The sequence below is a fragment of the Apodemus sylvaticus genome, chromosome 18, assembly GCF_947179515.1.
Source record: "Apodemus sylvaticus chromosome 18, mApoSyl1.1, whole genome shotgun sequence".
NCBI classification, from domain to species: domain Eukaryota; kingdom Metazoa; phylum Chordata; class Mammalia; order Rodentia; family Muridae; genus Apodemus; species Apodemus sylvaticus.
The window spans coordinates 36,529,305-36,548,862 of NC_067489.1; the positions used below are offsets into that span (position 1 = coordinate 36,529,305).

At 37.6% G+C, this 19,558-nt stretch overlaps 1 protein-coding gene across 3 annotated transcripts in view; it reads left to right on the forward strand.

The window, feature by feature from the left end:
* Positions 1-19,558, forward strand: part of Tusc3 (tumor suppressor candidate 3) — a 159,709-nt gene that overhangs the window by 73,265 nt on the left and 66,886 nt on the right. For all 3 annotated transcript variants that reach the window (XM_052162522.1, XM_052162521.1, XM_052162523.1), the window contains exon 5: positions 1,805-1,945. In XM_052162522.1, coding sequence (XP_052018482.1) covers positions 1,805-1,945 — 141 coding nt within the window. The remainder of the gene's footprint in view (positions 1-1,804; positions 1,946-19,558) is intronic.

Here is a 19,558-nt window from a genome sequence, read left to right on the forward strand (position 1 = left end):
TCCTGTGACGATTATGGCAGGCTTTTTTCTGGACTTCTTTAGCCTGTGTGCAAGGTCTCTAGTCTAGACTTCACTTTTTATTACTACCTAGTCAGGCAGCCAATAATCACCTTTAACTCCAGGTCCAGTGGCCCTGATACTGTTCTCTCGCCTCATCGGGTTCTTGTAAACACATGCATACCCCCCCCCCCCCAACACACACACACTTTTGTTGTTGTTTGTTTATTTTGTTTTGGTTTATCTTGATTTTTTTGAGAGGGTAGGCATGGAGTGCCTCTCGCCTTTAGAACCTGTTATAACCTTTATCCCCCCAACAGTTCTCCTGTCATGCCTGTTTCTAATTTATTGCTATGGTTAATTAGCTGAGTGCCAAAGTTGCCTGAGATTTGACTGTGTGAGCACCCTCCCCCCTTTTCCCCAGGCTCTTGGTTTCCGAGACATGGCTCCATAATTATTTTCAAAGTATACTCTTATTTTCTGGTATGTTAATTTTCTCTGGGCTCTTGTTTTTATTCTGTATTTAACCTCACATCTCAGTTAACTATATCTTCAGAGTGTCCCTGTTCCTTTCCATAGCAAATGTTACCAGAACCAAGATCTGAAATTTATAAATCAGGAGTTTGTTCCAATTGTATTTCTTTATAACTAATAGCTGCTATAGGTGAAAGTACAATTATATGGATGTGAGTTGACAGCCTAGAAAGTAGAATAAGTGTGTGCATATCATATTTTCTGAAGACCTACACACATATTTAGATATATCTGTGGCTCATAAACTCAATAAAATACTAAATCTCAATTAAAAATTAATATGAAAGACATTTCTTTAAAGAAAATATTCATATGCCCAATAAGTATACAGAAGAATGGTTTTTGTCATTATATTGCAGGCAGACATAAGCCCAAACCAAAATGGGAGAATACTTCATACCCAGTAGGGTGTCTAAAGACAGTATACTGATAATCAGTGTTTGTAGTGAAGTAGAATAGTTGGAATATACTGTATCCTGGAGGATGGACACTGCTGCTGGCACTTTGAAAACAGCCTCACTGTTCTTCAGTTATACATGGAGCTTCTGTGTTATCTATGAAAGAGTAATGAAAGCACACATGCCTGAAACTGTATGTGAGCACGTCTCTGCATGTATGCTGTAGTGTACCAGTGTAGGTGAGAGACCAACTAGGAGGACTGCTGGAGTTGACATGCGCATGCCTCAGTGTAAGTTAGACTTCTGGGGTGTGTTTATTAAACAGTCTCTAGTTGATAGAATTCACATGTGCCCTGCCTTACCTTACCATGTACTAGCTAGTTGAGTTGTTTGCTTGTGTGATGCAGAACAGCTCTGGACTGAGTTTCATGTGTAGCATTGCATAGACTTAAGCATATGAACAAAAGAGAGTCGTTCTGTTCAGCCAAGATGTTCAAAGCATGTATTTTCATTCATTAAGAGCTCAGTAAATGTAGTGTCAAAGCTAGATGTGAAGAGTAGACTGTCAGTTCCCTGAAGTCTATGTTAATGATGGGGAAGCTGTAGTCAGCTGTGATTCAGTGGCTGGCCCCAACACAGGAGTACATGGACAGCACAGAAGAGAGTTAATAGTTCATTAAGGATAATAGCACATAGAGGTCAGGAAGCTGGAGGCAGATCTTGGAGGGAGCTGGGAGTAATGTGATCCAGATACATTCATTGTATGTAGTTCTCAGGAAAAATTATAAATTAAAGATAGTAATGACTAGAACATGATTAAAAGAAAAGTATTGATATTTATTTTCATTTTTTAATTATCATTGGGTATTTTGCAGATTCGAGTTTTCCGGCCACCCAACTACTCAGGCACCATTGCTCTGGCCCTGCTAGTGTCGCTGGTTGGTGGCTTGCTCTATCTAAGGAGGAACAACTTGGAGTTTATCTATAACAAGACTGGTTGGGCCATGGTATCTCTGGTATGTTATCACATATCCTGCTACCTCTGTTCCATGTATAGTTGGATTTTATAATAACAGAATGAGCCAGATTATTACTTTAGTGAAAATCACCAAAATGAGTTGTCATGTTGGTTTTATAAGTAAAATAGATTACATTTACCATTCAGCTTAAGCTATATGTATTATTTTTCTATTTTTCACTGTTAAAATATAATGACTCTAGTATGTGACACATTCCAAATATTAAAGAAATGTCCACATCTATATGTATGGTAACAAATTAATAAGAATTAGCAGTTTTGTACTAATTTGTGAGCTGAAGAGATTGTGGTATATACTCAGTCAGTTTGTTTCTCCCTGAATATATCCACTGTGTGCCTGTCATACTTGTAATGTCTAAATGAGAAAGAGACCTTTCTGTAATGAACCAGTGTGGGCACAAACTGGTTACCACACACATACAGTGCTGAGTTGTATATGCTGTTATATTAAGACCAATTCAGAGAACATGTTCTTATTTTATGTATTATAGAGCTGGCTTTTTGTTTATGGCCAAATTCATCCTTTTATTTAAAAAAAATTAACTAATAAATGTGCCAGGAAGGTGGTGCAGTGAGTAACCGCTCTCTCTGCTGAGATTGTCTGCCTGAATTCAGTCTTCAGAACCCACACTGTACAGCAAGACTGCCAGCCAGCTCCACGGAGTCCTCAGACATTGTCTTCCCTGAAACACAAATTGACATTGTCACACACACAAACATGTCAGAGTTTGTGACAAACACAAACTCTCACATTGTCTTCCCTGAAACACAAATTGTCCTCAAAAGACAATTTCTTGTCTTTTGACACCGTGTCCCTCAAAAGATAAGTGAGAAAAATGAAGAATTAGCGGAAGTGAAATGAAACATAAAATACCTTCAAAAATGGCATGATTACTATTTAATACCTGAATTGATCAAAATATTAGTGTTAGAGTATAGATTACCGGGATAAGTAGATGGCTCCGTGGTTAAGTAGCACTGGCTGCTCTATGGAGGTCCTGAGTTCCATTCCTAGCACCCATGTGGTAGCTCACAATCATCTGTAACTCATAATCATCAATAACTCTTGTCCAGGAGGATCTGATGCCTTCTTGTGGTGTGCAGATGTATATGCAGACAAATAATTCACATACATAAATACATAAATAATCAAGTCTTTAGAAAAACCAAACTTCCCCCTTAAAAATACACATCATAAGTTGAGGAACAAAATCTGTTATAGAAGTAGGCTTAAACCGTTACTAGAAAATAAAATATATTTCCTAATACATGAATGATTATTCATTTTTCATTTCTCAATCTGAAATAAATATATGATAGGAAAGCAAAATTGGAAACTCTGGATGAATGGATTTCCTGGCTTATTGCCTATATGTATATTTGCAGATCATAGTAATAACATATCAAGGCTAACTTGGTCTTGGCTTGGCACCATGTTATAAGTGGTTCAGTATCACAATTAAATTAATGAGGATTTTTTTAAAAAACATGTTGTAATGTTTAGAGGAACAGCTGGAAAAAAAACCCTCAGGGATATAGGTAAAAATCCAAGTCAAGAGTTAAAGTGGAACCTAATTATGTCATTTGAACAGAAGTAGATATAAAAAGAAGAGCGGGAGAAAGCCATGTAACATGCAGATAATGAGGAATTTAAGTTCAGCCATGTCAGTGTATTTACTGTATTGCATGCAGACACGCTTAGCATCTAATGAAGAACAGAGATTGCCAGACTGGACCTAATAATGCAAACGGGCCTGGATGCGGACACAGAAAGAACACTTCTAAGGCCCTTACTGCTGTACACATACATTTAAAGAGACTCAATGCATGGAGAAGTGTGTGTATCCAGGCACAGAAGCTTCAGCATTATGTATCACATCTCTTTCGTATTTACATGACAGCTGTATTCCTTGATGTCACTTTTAGTAGAAACCCAGAAGCTGGTTCTAAAGTTTATATAGAAAGGTTAAGGTTTTAGAATATTGAGTTGTTGTTTTTTTTTTTTTTTAAGAAAATCAAAGGCCTTATATTACCTGATTTTTGATGAATTATAATGCTATCATAATTAGAATGGTATGGAATTACCCTTTGTCTAGAAACCTAGATTACTGGAACAGAATGCTGGGGACTGAAACAGTCTACACACATGTTCAATTCACTTTTGAACACAGGTGCTAAGTAGTAAACATGGGAAATGCAGGCTCGCCCACGGAATGCTGGGAAATACCTACGTGCAAATATGAGCCGACCAACCAAAGCCAGGTCTATGAAATATTAGCCAGTGGCTTATGGGACAATGTACAAGAGCTTATATGTTACTGCTAGAAAGTCACAGAAAATTATTGTAGCAAAGGCAGAATGAAAATGTAAAGAAAAAGGGTAAGGTATTCTTTATTAAAGTTAAAACGTTCTACTTTTTAAAAAGATACCCTGAAAGTAATTTATAATACACAGACAAAGTGAAAATATTTGGAAAGCATGTGGTATGGGACACATACTTAAATATAAAGCTACATGGTGAAAAGAAAACAAGTTTTGTGTTTAGCAGTAGACTCTGCTTTTAATTCAGATGAGATACATGCCTTCAGCACCATGCAAGTGTAAACGCCAAAGAGAATGTGCGACTCCACAAAGAAAAGGCCCACAGACTGAACATAAAGGAGTACTGATGTTCAGAATGATTTGTAGTTAGCAGAGCATTGGCAAGCTTTTATTTATGGGATTGAATTTAGTGTAGATGAAGAGCAGGGATAATGAAAGGTAAGGAATTCAGAAAAGCTAATAGTGCGGGGGGAGTCTTCAGAAAGGTCAGCCTGTTTTCACACCTGTGTTCTATTGTGCCTCTCTTCCCTTGCATCACAACCTCTGAATTTCCTAATTGACAGAGCAGCAGGAGCAGTGGAAGTGGCTAGCTGGTGTGCCTCTCTCTAGAGATCTTTTTTTAGTTCATTAAATGAATTTGTTGTCATATATATTGTATCCCAACCACAGTTTTCCCTCTTTCCCTCTGCACCCTACCTCTTCCCTCACCCTCCTCCCCACCCTCCTTTCCACCCCATCTACTCCTCTGTTTTCCTTCACAAGGAATGTCCATAAACATTGAAGAGGTACAGGCAGCTTCCTGGCTGGAACACCTAGTTTGTCGACTGAGGACAGGACCCAGAGTTCCTGTCAGAGTTTTTCTCTGTAGGAAAGGATCTAGCACTTTGAGGCAGGCCATTCACTCAGCTGCCTTCCCCATACATACCAGTGCAGGTTGGAGCCATAGCAGACTTTCTGTACAGGGCTTTGGTGAATGCCTTATGCTACATTTTCAGCAGGCCATATTTGAAGTAGGAATCCTTGAAATATGAAGCCAAACTTAAGTATCTTCCAGATAATACAGAGGTGGAACTGTCCCAGCCTTTGCTGTTGCTGTCTCAGAAGTTCCCAGTTAAGACGTTCTAAAGGTGAAGTCTATAGCAATTGACCACATAGATCATCACTTATTGAGTTTCTCAAGATTACATCTTTCATTTGAAAGGGAATTGATCACATTGCTAAGTTTTCTTAGACCTTTTATCAAAAAGTTTTACATGTTTCCTCCATTGAAATTGTAGGTGTGTGTTCGAATCAGGAACCTCTAAAGGCCAGTGGTCATTGGGTGTAGCAGCTGTGTTGATCCTGTTGTTGGAGGACTATGAGAGCAGCTTGTATTCTTTCCCATTTTTAGATTAATTTTTAAGCTTTCTCATATAACCTGTTATGAAACTTGAATAGGAATATAGAGCTAAAATGAAAGACAGACCTAAAATTTTGTATACACAATCTACAGGCACTACCCACAGCCTGTTACCATTGCTAAAGAAGTGTGATTTGAGTCCCTATGACCAGTTTCTTAAGTGCCCATGAGACTCTCAGAGTAATTTCATAATTTCAGTAGCACTACCAAGAATGTCTAAAAGATGTGTCTTACTCTTCAAGAACTGTATCCTGCTCAATTAGGGACATTTTCATTTGCTAATTTGTTGACTTTCCAAGTGTCACATCAATGAAGACAGGAAACAGAACTGTGAGCTACAGCCTTTACTTACTTACTGAACCTGAACCTGTGAATACCATGTGATAAAGAATTCAGATCCAGCTCCAGGATGTTTCTGTCCACAGAACTACACGAGGAGAAGTTCCTGTGACATACATCTGAGTTAGCCCTACAAAATACAAATGCATTTGGGGTTTAGGTGGTTAGTCTAGGTAAAACAGTCCTGTGCAAGAGTAGAGGAGTTACACAGTGCAAAAGTATGCAGGCAAGGCTTAGCAGTGAAAAAGTGCTGGGCAAGAGCGGAGGAAGCTATTCAGCTAAGGTCTGCTTAGTGAGGGCTCCTGATGTTTCCATGGAACTGATAAGTGCCTTCTCTGAGGAAGCTGAATTGACCAGGGGTTCTGCTATTCATGCAGGCTTAGTATTGGCATCCTTAAATTCTTGACTAGAATGCCCTCTAGAAAATTTTGGTAGTCTAACTGAATACCAGCATAGCATGAGAGAGGCACTCTACCCTTCGCCTCTGCTCTGAGCCTTTGCTAACCTTGAAAGATGAACACACAGGGTTGTCTTGAAGCCATAGTCTTCAAATATTAAACAGAAAAAGCTATGATGGCTGGAGGGCAAATGGAATGTAAGATGTAAGGAAAGTAATTAGATACATTATTATTATGTAATGATTAAATGCAGATGAACATTTGAACCACCCAGTACCCCGAGAACTCCCAGGGACTAAACCAGCAACCAAAGAGTACACATGGCTCCAGATGCATAGGCAGCAGAGGATGGTCTTGTTGGACATCAAAGGGAGGAGAGGCCCTTGGCCCTGAGAAGGCTCGATGCCCAAGTATAGGGGGATGCCAGGACAGGGAAGCGGGAGTGGGTGGATTGGTAAGCAGGGGGAGGGGGACACCAGGAAAGGGGACAACATTTGAAATGTAAATGAAGAATATATCTAAGAAAAAAGTAAAGGATATATTTTATTCAAAAAATAAATAAATGCACAGAAACAGCCTATGTCTTTATGTATTGACTATATTATTAATTGCATATCTAGCAGGGTTTTCCTATAATCTATATGCTGTCTATTCATGTCTTTTCTTTTTTTTTTTTTAAATTTTATGGAGTCGGTGTAAATGGTAGAGCTGTTTTCTGAGCTATAAGATATTATTTCAGAAAGGTCTTGAAGTATGTTCTCCATGTTTTTCCCCCCCTGACATTTTCAGTTTCCTGCTGTAAATCAAGATGTCTAATCCAGTGTTAGTTGTCTCATTGGCTTTCCATTTGGAAATCTTTATCCAGTAGTGGTAGAAAGACTATCTTTGCTCCGATGTGTGTGTGTGTGTGTGTGTGTGTGTGTGTGTGTGTGTGTGTGTGTGTGTGTACAGCTTCCCAGTACTTACTGGAGATTTTTGCATGTGTTTTTATCAGTGTGAATGGCCTATAATTTTCTTTCTTTTTGTTTTTTTTGTTTTTTTGTTTTTTTGACTTGGTTTTGATAGCAAAAGAATTTTGGGTGATTCATAATAATTTGAGTGTTTCTTTCCTTCCTGTTTTGTGCAATGATTTGAGAAACATTCTTAGTCACTTTAAAGGTGTGGTGCCATTCAGTAATGCATCTAACTGAGCATTAGCCATTATTTGGAAGGTTTCTTTACTACTAATTCAGTCTTCTGTTTAAATTCTTCATGAATTTTGGTTTACTATTGTTCCTTTAATTTTGCTTATTTATTTTAGATTTTCTAAGTGTTGAGGAATATACGAAACTCTTAGTTTCATTAGTATCAATTGTAATGTTTTTTTCTTTTTCACCTTTAATTTTATTAGTTGGGCATCTGCTGTTCTCTTGTTTGTTCTCTCACCCTTGTGCATCACTTAAAGAACTAGCCATTTCTTTTATTGCATTGCTATTTTCATTTCTCCTCAGCTTTTGCCTTGATCATTTCTTTCTATCTATTTTCGGTTTGGCTCATTTTTATTTTTTTTACAACCTTAAAGTACAATACATTAATGTTGATATTTTGCTAATCTTTCAATTTAGGGATCTGTGTATATATACCTTTTAAAATTGTTTTTGTTGTATATTTTTTATATATTAAGGCATTTTATGTATTAATGCTTTTTCATTTCTTAGATTTTTACATTTACCTTCTGATTTCTCAGTGAACAGTGTGTCACTTGAAGATGTATTTTGTCTCAGTGACTTTGTATATGTGTTATGTTATTTCTCTTGTATTTCTAATTTTAACTCATTCTAATCAGATGCAATGTAGTACTTTTCTCAGTTTCTTATTTTCTCAGATATGGCCTATTTTAAAGAAAAGCTTCATAATCACTAGTGAGGTGTTTTGTCATGTTGTGTTTGTCATGTCGTTTTCATTCATTGTGGATGGTCTGTTCTGATGACAGTACTGTGTGTTGAGATCAGTCTGTGGTTTTTATGCACAGTGGTCTTTATTTTATGCATTTGGTGAGAGTGTTTGTATGTGTATGTGTGTGTATACACACACACACACACAAAATTGTTATACAGTCCTCAAGGGAACTGCTCTTCTTTTTCTCTTTTTATTTAACTTGATATTTTATTTATTTACATTTCACATGTTATTCATTTTCCTGGATTCTCCTCTGGAAATGCCCTACCCCATCCTCCCTCCCTCTGCTTCTACGAGGGTGCTTAGTCAATCACCCACCCACTCCCAGCTCCCTGCCCAGGCATTCCCCTACACTAGGGCATCAAGCTTTCCCATGACCAAGGGCCTCCCTTCCCAATCATTTCCTACAGGGCCATGCTCTGCTATATAAGCCGCTGGAGACCTGGTTCCCTCCATGTGTGCTCTGGTTGGTGGTTTAGTTTCTGGGAGCTCTGGGTGTTCTGGTTGGTTGATGTTGTTGTTCTTCCTATGGAATGCAAACCCCTTCAGCTCCTTCAGGCCTTTCTCTAACTCCTCCATTGGGACCCCATGCTTAGTCCAATGTTTGGCTGCAAGCATCTGCGTCCGTATCAGGCTCTGGCAGAGCCTTTCAGGAGACAGCTTTATCAGGCTCCTGTTAGCAAGCACTTGTTGGCATCCACAATAGTGTCTGGGTTTGGTGTCTGTATATGGATGGATCCCTAGGTGGGGCATTCTTTGGATGGCCTTTCCTTTGGTCTCTGTTCCACACTTTGTTTCCCATGGGTATTTTGTTCCTTCTAAGAAAGACCAAAGAAAGTATCCACACTTGAGCTTCATGTGGTCTGTGAATTGTATCTTGGGTATTCCAAGCTTGTGGGCTAATATCCACTTATCAGTGAGTGCATACCATATGTGTTCTTTTGTGACTGGGATACCTCACACCAGATGATATTTTTTACTTCCATCCATTTGCCTAAGAATTTCATGAAGTCATCATTTTTAATAGCTTAAGTAGTACTCCATTGTATAAATGTACCACATTTTCTGTATTCATGCGTCTGTTGAGGGACATCTGGGTTCTCTCCAGCTTCTGGCTATTATAAATAAGGCTGCTGTAAACATAGTAGAGCATGTGTCTTTGTTACATGTTGGAGCATTCTTTGGGTATATGCCCAGGAGTGGTATACCTGTGTCCTCAGGTAGTATTATGTCCAGTTTTTTGAGGAGCCATCAGACTGTTTTCCACAATATTTGTACCATCTTGGAATCCCATCAAAAATGGAGGAGTGTTCCTCTTTCTCCACGTCCTTGCCAGCATCTGCTTTCACTCGAGTATTTGATCTTAGCCATTCTAACTGGTGTGAGGTGGAATCTCAGGGTTGTTTTGAGTTGCATTTCCTTTATGACTAAGGATGTTGAACATTTCTTTAGGTGCTTCTCATCCATTCGGTTTCCTCTGTTGAGAATTGACAGTGTCCTTTTCATTACAGAAGCTTTGCAATTTTATGAGGTCCCATTTGTCAGTTCTTTTTTTTATTTATTTTTTATTTTATTTTATTTTATTTTATTTTATTTTATTTTATTTTATTTTATTTTATTTATTTATTTATTTATTTATTTATTTATTTATTTATTTTGCAACAGGGTTTCTCTTTATAGCCGTGGCTGTCCTGGAACTCACTTTGTAAACCAGGCTGGCCTCAACCTAAGAATTCTGCCTGCCTCTGCCTCCCAAGTGCTGGGATTAAAGGAGTGAGCCACCACTGCCTGGCCAATTCTTGATCTTAGAGCATAAGCCATTGGTGTTCTGTTCAGGAAATTTTCCTCGGTGCCCATATGTTTGAGGCTCTTTCCTACTTTCTTTTCTATTAGTTTCAGTGTATCTGGTTTTATGTGGATGTCCTTGATCAACTTGGACTTGAGATTTGTACAAGTTTATAAGAATTGGATGATTTGCATTCTTCTACTTACTGACCTCCAGTTGACCCAGCACCATTTGTTGAAAAGGCTATCTTTTTTCCACTGGATGGCTTTAGCTCCTTTGTCAAATATCAAGTGACCATAGATGTGTGGGTTCATTTCTGGGTCTTCAGTTGTGCTCAATTCATCTACCTGCCTTTCATTGTACCAATACCATGAGCGTTTTTTAGCACTATTGCTCTGTAATATAGCTTGAGATCAGGCATGGTGATTCCCCAGAAGTTCTTTTATTGTTGAGAATAGTTTTCTCTATCCTGTGTTTTTTAGTCCAAATAAATTTTTAAATTAGTCTTCTTACCTCTATGAAGAATTGAGTTTGAGTTTTGATGGGGATTGCTTTGAATCTGTAGATTGCTTTCAACAAGATGGCCATTTTTACTAAATTAATCCTGCCAATCCATGAACACTTTTGAGGTTTTTCTTCAGAGACTTGAAGTTTTAATCATACAGATATTTCACTTGCTTGGTTAGCATTACACCAGTGGTATTTTATATTATTTGTGATTATTGTGAAGATTGTTGTTTCCCTAATTTCTTTCTCAGTATGTTTATTCTTTGAATATAGGAAGGGTACTGTTTGTTTGAGTTAATTTTGTATCCAGCCAGTTTGCTGAAGTTGTTTATCAATTGTAGGAGTACTCTTTTGGAATTTTTCAGGTCATGTAAGTATACTATCATACCATCTACAAATAGTGATATTTTGACTCCTTCCTTTCCAATTTGTATCCCGTTGACCTCCTTTTGTTGTTTAATTGTTCTGGGTAGGACTTCTAATAATAAATTGAATAGTTAAGGAGAGAGCAGGCTGCCTTGTCTAGTCCCAGATTTTAGTGGGATTACTTCAATTTTCTCTCCATTTAGTTTTATGTTGGCTACTGGTTTGCTGTATATTGCTTTCACTATGTTTAGGTATGGGCCTTGAATTCCTATCTTTCCAAGACTTATTATGAAGTGGTGCTGAATTTTGTCAAATGCTTTCTCAGCATTTAATGAAAGGATCATGTTTTTTTTTCCTTTGAGTTTTTTTATAGAGTGGTTTTGCTTTATGGATTTCTGTATATTGAACCATCCCTGCATCCCTGGGATGAAGCCTACTTGATCATGATAGATGATCATTTTTGATGTGTTCTTGGATTCAGTTTGCGAAAATTTTACTGAGTATTTTTTATCGGTATTCATAAGTGAAATTGGTCTGAAGTTCTCTTTTTTTGTTGGGTCTATGTGTGGTTTAATTAGAAGTGTAATTGTGGCTTCATAGAATGAATTGTGTAGTGTTCCTTCTGTTTCTATTTTGTGTAATAGTTTGAAGAGTAATGGTAGTAGGTCTTCTTTAAAGGTCTGATAGAATTCTGCACTAAACCTATCTGGTCCTGGGCTCTTTTTGGTTGGGAGACTTTTTTGGTTTTTTGAGACAGGGTTTCTCTTTATAACCCTGGCTGTCCTGGAACTCACTCTGTAGACCAGGCTGGCCTCGAACTCAGAAATCCATCTGCCTCTGCCTCCCAGAGTGGTGGGATTACAGGTGTGTGCCACCACCACCCTGTTGGGAGACTTTTAATGACTGCTTCTATTTCTTTAGGAGATATGGGACTCTTTTGTTGGTTTATCTGATCCTGATTTGACTTTGGTACCTGATATCTGTCTACAAAATCATCAGTTTCATCCAGATTTTCCAGTTTTGTTGAATATAGGCTTTTGTAAAAGGATCTGATGAATTTTTTGAATTCCCTTGGTTTCTCTTGTTATGTCTCCCTTTTCATTTCAGATTTTAATTTGGATACTGTCTTTCTGCTCTCTGGTTAGTCTGGCTAAGGGTTGATCTATCTTGTTGATTTTCTCAAAGGACCAGCTTCTAGTTTTGTTGATTCTTTGTATTGTTCTATTTGTTTCTACTTGGTTGATTTTAGCTCTGAGTTTGGTTATTTCCTGTCTTCTCTCTCTCTCTCTCTCTCTCTCTCTCTCTCTCTCTCTCTCTCTCTCTCTCTCTCTCTCTCTCTCTCAGAGCTTTCAGATATCTTGTCAAGCTGCTAGTGTATGCTCTCTACAGTTTCTTTTCGGAGGCACTTTGAGTTATGAATTTTCCTCTTAGAACTGCTTTCATTGTGTCTCCTAAGGTTGGTTATGTTATGCCTTCATTTTCATTGAAGTTTTAAAAGTCTTTACTTTCTTCTTTATTTCTTCCTTAACCAAGTTATCATTGAGTAGAGCATTGTTCAGCTTCCATGTATATTTGGGCTTTCTGTTGGTTTTGTTGTTATTCAAGACCAGTCTTAGTCTGTGTTGATCTGATTGGATGCATAGGATTGTTTCAATTTTCTTGCATCTGCTGAGGACTGATTTCTGACTGATTATCCAGTGAGTTTTGGAGAAGGTACAATGAAGTGTTGAGAAGAAGGTATGTTCTTTTGTTTTAGGATCTGTTAGATCTATTTGTTTCATAACTTATTAGTTTCACCTTGTCTCTTTTTTTTCTGTTTCCATTGTCTGTCCATTGCTGAGAGTGGGATATTGAAGTCTCCCACTATTATTGTGTGGGGTGCAATGTGTGCTTTGAGCTGTGACAAAGTTTCTTTTATGAATGTGGGTACCCTTGTGTTTTAAGCATAGATGTTCAGGATTGAGATTTCATCTTGGTAGATTTTTCCTTTGACCATCCTTATCTTTTTTGATAACTTTTGGTTGAAAGTAATTTTTGTTGGCTATTAAAATGACTACTCCATATTGTTCTTTTGGAACCATTGTTTTGCTTGGAAAATTGTTTTCTAGTCCTTTTCTCTAGGGTAGTGTCTGTCTTTGACACTGAGGATGGTTTCCTGTATGCAGCAAAATGCTGGGTCCTGTTTATATATTCAGTTTGTTAGTCTATGTCTTTCTGTTGGGGAATTAAGTCAATTGATGTTGTAAGATATTAAGGAAAAGTGATTATTAGCTTCCTGCTATTTAGTTGTTAGAGGTGGAAGTATATTTGTGTTGCTATCTTCTTGGGGGTTTGTTCAAAGATTAGTTTCTTGTTTTTTCTAAGGTATAATTTTCCTCCTTCTGTTGGAGTTTTCCTCCATCTATTATCCTTTGTAGGGCTGGATTTTTGGATAAATAATTGTGTAGATTTTTTTGTAATGGAATATTTTGGTTTCTTCATGTATGATAATTGAGAGTTATAATAACCTAGACTGGCATTTTTGTTCTCTTAGGTTCTGTATGACATCTGCCCAGGATCTTCTTGCTTTTAGAGTCTCTGGTGAGAAATCTGGTGTAGTTCTGATGGGTCTGCCATTGTATGTTACTTCACCTTTTTCCCTTACTGCTTTTAACATTATTTCTTTTTATTTTTGCATATGTTGTTTTTGATTATAAGTGAAGGGAGGAATTTCTTTTCTGGTCCAGCGTAGTTGAAGTTCTGTAGGCTTCTTGTATGTCCATGGGCATCTTTTACTTTAGGTTAGGTAAGTTTTCTTTTATAATTTTGTTGCAAATATATACTGGCCCTTTAAGTTGGGAATCTTTGCTCTCTTCTATACCTTTCATTATTAGTTTTGATCTTCTCATAGTGTCCTGAATTTCCTGGATGTTTTGGTTTAGGAGCTTTTCAAATTTTGCATTTTCTTTGACTGATGTGTCAATGTTTTCTACAGTATCTTCTGCACCTGAGATTCTCTCTTCTATGTCTGGTATTCTGTTGGTGATGCTTGCATCTATGACTCCTGATCCCTTTCCTAGGTTTTCTATCTCCAGGGTTGTCTTTCTTTGAGATGTCTTTATTGTTTGCATTACCATTTTTAGATCCTGGATGGTTTTGTTCAATTCCTTCACCTGTTTCCTTGTGTTTTCCTGTGGTTCTTTAAGGGATTTTTGTGTTTCCTCTTTAAGGCTTCTAGCTGTTTATCTGTGTTCTCCTGTATTTTTTTAAGTGAGTTATTTATATCCTTCTTAATGTCCTCTATCATCATCATGAAAAGTGATTATAGATCCAAATCTTGCTTTTTTGGTGTGATGGTATATCCAGGACTTGCTATGGTGGGAAAACTGGGTTCTGATGATGCCAAGTGACCTTAGTTTCTATTGCTTACATTATTGCCTTTTACCATCTGTTTATCTCTGGTGTTAAGTTGGTCTTGCTGTCTCTAACAGGAGCTTGTCCTCCTGTGGGCCCCTGAGCCTGTGATCTTAGATATGTTAGCACGCCTGGTGAGACCAGCTATCTCCTGGGCAGGATTTGCTAGTAGAGGGCTGCAGGACAGTGTTAGCTCTCTTGTGTAGATGCAGACTGGAAGGATCCTGTCCCCAGCTGCTCTGCTGTTTTTGTGCCCTGTTTGCTCTTGGCTGGACCCTCTTTGGACAGTTATTGGAGTGAAAGTGGTGATCTCACCTGGGAGACCAGCTCTCTCAGCTGCCTTTTTTCTTGAATTTGAATCTGAGCTATTTAGATATTGATGTGGATGCTCAGGCTTGTTTTCTGGTAGTGTTTGCCTGGAATTATCTTTGTTCCTTGATGTAAAGCTATGTTATAGTCAGTGGGTGAGTGGTCCTGATTTTAATCCAGACTGACGGTTTGTGTTTTGATTGAGGATTGAGACCATTAACTTTCGGTTATCATGGGGAAATATTTGGTAGAGCCTCACTTCCCTGAATATGGCAGATCTCCTTCTATCTTGAAAGTTAATCAGTCCTGGGCTGAATTTAATTGGAGGCATCAAATGAGTGGAAAATCAGTGGTATAAATCAAATGAACCTGGATAGGTTCTGATAGACAAAATAAATTTGGTTATGTTAAGGTTCTGTTTTGTTTTGTATGAGGCAGGGTCGCAGTATGTATACCTGGCTGTCCTAGAACTCATTCTGGCCCAGGCTGGCCTTGAACTTATAGATCTACTGGTTTCTACCTCCAGAGTGGTGGAATTAAAGGCTTGCACTAGTACATCTGGCAATGTTGAGATTTTAAATTTTAATAAGACAGAAGATTTCTTTATAAATAAAAAAAAATCGGTACCAAGCTTAGAAAATTGCTCCTGTCTCAGAATAAAGAATAGGTTGTTAAGGAAAAGAAGACTTTTCTTATATTGGAACCATACAAATAATGTGAACAAAATACAATATATGTATATATGTAGTATTAAATGAGCTATAAATAAAGTAGTTTACATCAGAAAAAATAAAGAAATATGCCATGGTTTATAGAATTTATGACAGCCATTCTTCTGTGGATAGTAAAAAAGCTATAGCTTTCAGAATATCCATAAGGATATGGGATTTTTAGAGAAGGCTAAATGTAGAAGTAGGCATTTAGGCTGCAAACTGTACTTATGAATATAAAAACAGAAATCCTATAGGACGTATTGTAAATTAGCACCGAATTTTTAAAATGAAAAGCATAAAATAGGAAGCAGTGTGTCATAGGAAAGGTTAATAAAGACTTTCACTCATTTTAGAGGGTCACACTGATTGTCTAAAGGAGAAATAAGATTGTAATTATGAATAATATTAGACACACATAATAGTAATTCATCATAATGTTTTAAATGTTATTAAACTATGAGTTAATGTAAACATTGTTAGTTAGGCAGTGCTTACCTATCTAACTCCATAGTATCTATCTTTGTAGTGAAGTTCAAAAATTATGCTTAATTCTGTTTTATTGCTCTTTGACTCACACGTGCAATCAAAATATTGGTAAAATTATAGAGGAAGAAATTTATCATTAGCATGATTTCCTTGTAATATAGTTGTCATTTAAAACTTTAAGACAGTTTGTGGAGAACCGACATTAGTAAACTTTTAGTAGTGTGCTCATAGATTTCTTATATATGGCACAATTTAGAAACAAAATTACAAATAAACTCCTTTATAGGAATAGTGTATGGTAATACAAATATTGTAAATATCCCAGAACAAGAGAGTAAGGTTAGCAGACAGGGTGCATATGTCAAAGTATAATATATGTATACATTGAAATATCATGGTGAAATCTATTAATTTGTCCAATTAAAGTAAAATATGGTAAAAAGTTAACCCAAAAATATGTGAAATATTTATGGTTATTATATTAAAACAGAAATGCATAATGTAGTATATATAATTGACATGCAGCAAATTCTCACTTTGCTTATGTCCAGTAGCTCTGCACACCACTGTTCATAAATATTTTATATTTTAATTTCACCAAGGAGTTAGGAATCTTCAGAACTGATTTGTAACTGATAGGACAGATTGAAAGCAGACAAACCAAGCCAGTACAGGACAGACTGACAGACCAGGCAACAGATACCATAGGATAGACTGACAGACCAGGTAGCAGCCACCATAGGACAGACTGACAGACCAGCTACCACAGGGCAGATTGGGAGACAGACCACACTGCAACCTCTTCAGAGCAGTTTTCTCTTCTCTAGGAACATGCAGAGTTTAGATATCTACAGAAAAATCTCTGTGCCTTTCTAGTAACAAGAAATTATGGGGTCGAATTGAAACTTTTAAGACTAAAGATTGTAATACTTATATACAAACATTGTATTTCTTTGTATTGATTAAGTTGATGTAATTAATGTAAATAGACTGGGTAAACTGAGAATGAGTCATGTCAAAAAGGAAGGGAAGTTTTGTCTCAGTCAGATTTTGGGATGCTTATTTCAGTGAATCTACCCAAATTAATTTCTAAAAATATAGGCTTTTCTTCAAAGTCTTGTTAGAATATTTTAAGTCATTAGTATTTAAAGAATATACCACATCTTTCCACTGCTTTACCCTAAAAGAAAAAGTACTAATCAGTTTTCTGAATTCTCACACCCAAGAACACTCTGTAATTAGCATATCAGAAGGCAGTAATGATCAATATTACTACTTACTGTATTTACTTTTTGTGTGCCTCACAGCAACCATGCAATAAAGTTTCTATTATTATTTTACAAACAAGAAAATAACGAATCAGTTAAAGTCAAGTTGCTTCAGTTCACACAGATGGAAACTGTACGAGAATTTGAGCCTACTTTCCCTATCTGTAGTCACTAAGCTCTGTGTCTCTAAATTCAGGCACAGTGTTTTTCTGTTGGGTATAGCACTGGACACAGCAGCCCACTCTGGTAGCATGACTGCATAGACAACTATCTGTCTGCTGTGTTTTAAATATAGCAACAGATCAGGTCCTGTCTCATTTATTGCACCATGCATAGTTCTGTTGTTGTGTTTTATTTTGAAACCTTAAATAGAATATATTCTAACATTCACAAGCACATGCCTGAGAGGAGGATCTCGGCAAGTGAACCCCTCCCCAATGGCAGCCTTTTAGACACCAGAAAGGCATGTTTTCAGACACTGCATTTACAACTCTGCTCAGATGATAACGTTTTAAAAAATTAATTATGTGGTATTTTATCTTTTTTTAACATATAGATTAAAATCTCAGTGTCATTTATCTGTTGGTAACTGATAGAAGTAAAGTCATTTAAGCAGCAGTAATACCAAACATGCCCTCTGAATAATCTTAGTCATAATTTTCTGTCTTCCACAACTGTAACTGCCATCGTGACTGTCACCACCAGCCTTATTCTTCATAATGTATAAACATAAGTTACTTGTTTCTGTTTCCTCTTAACCTATTTTGGAGACTTTCTTCTTCACCAGTTAAGATGCTATCCAAAATGTGATCTTATTGATTCAGTTTCCAAAATACCTGTTTTAAATAAACGTCGTTTTTTCCTTTGGAAGCAAGATTTTACATTTAAGTTTTGGCAGAAATGTTAGTATCCGATTTTGAGTAATTATATTATAAAAAACCTTTTAGTGCCTAGCAAAAGTTCTTAGCACTGATGCGTTATACAGGAATTCTATCAATAATGCAAAAGGAATTATCCAGAAAAAGAGTGCTTATGGATTTTTATGTCCCTATGCTATTTCATTTTCTTTCTGTGTGTGTGTGTGTGTGTGTGTGTGTGTGTCTGCACACGCGCGTGCACGTGCCTGTTGTCTATGTGTATGTATTTTTATGTGGCTATGTTTATAGTGGTGCACATGGAGACCAGAGGATAACAGTGGGTATATTCTATTGTTTTTTACACCCACCCAATTATTTTCACTAATTTATTTCTTTATTCACTTTATATCCCAGTTCCAGATCCTCTCTTCCTAGTCCCATGTTATAAATCCCTCCCACATTACTGCCTCCATGAAGGAGAAGTGTACCCTCTCCCCTTTGGGTCCCTACCTACCCTGGGACATCAAGTCTGAGCAGATCTGCTAAGGGCATCCTCTGCCATTGAGCCCAATCTGTAAGACCAGGCAGGGGAAGGGGATCCAATGGCAGGCATCAGAGTCCACGACAGCCCCGCTCTAGTTGTTAGGGGACTCACATGAAGATCAAGCTACACATCTGCTACAAAGTGTAGAAGACTTAGATCCAGACCCTGAATGCTCTTTGGTTCATCCACCCAATTTTTTGACACAGGATCTCTGTCATTAATTGTGAAGCTCAGTAATTCAACTAGACTTGTCCAGCAGTTTTTAAAGATATTCCTGATTCCCTTTCCTCAGTGCTAGAATTACAGACACACCTAACCTTCTTGTATTTATGGGTGTACTGTAACTGTCTTCAGACACACCAGAAGAGGGCACCAAATCCCATTACAGATGATTGTGAACCATCATGTGGTTTCTGGGAATTGAACTCAGGACCTCAGAAAGAGCAATCAGTGCTCTTTTAACTGCTGAGCTATCTATCCAGGCCTACATTCAACCTTCTTACATAGCACACAGGAATAGAACAAAGGTACTCATGCTTCTTTTTTCTTTTATTAATTAATTAATTTATGTTTTTACACTCCATATTTTATTTCCCCTCCCATCCACCCTCTGACTGTTCCATAACCCATACCTCCTCCCCATCCTGTCTCCACACGGATGTCCCCACCCCTACCCCACCTGACCTCTAAAGTCCCTGGGGCCTCCAGTCTCTTGAGGGTTAGGTGCACCATCTCTGAATGAACACAGACCCAGCAATCTTCTACTATATGTGTGTTGAAGGCTTCATAACAGCTGGTGTCCAGCTGCCTGGTTGGTGGTCCAGTGGTTGAGAGCTCTCAGGGGTCCAGATTAATTGAGACTGCTGGTCCTCCTACAGGATTGCCCTTCTCCTCAGCTTCTTTCAGCCCTAATTTAACAGGAGTCAGCCAGTTCTGTCCATTGGTGGGGTACAATATCTGCATCT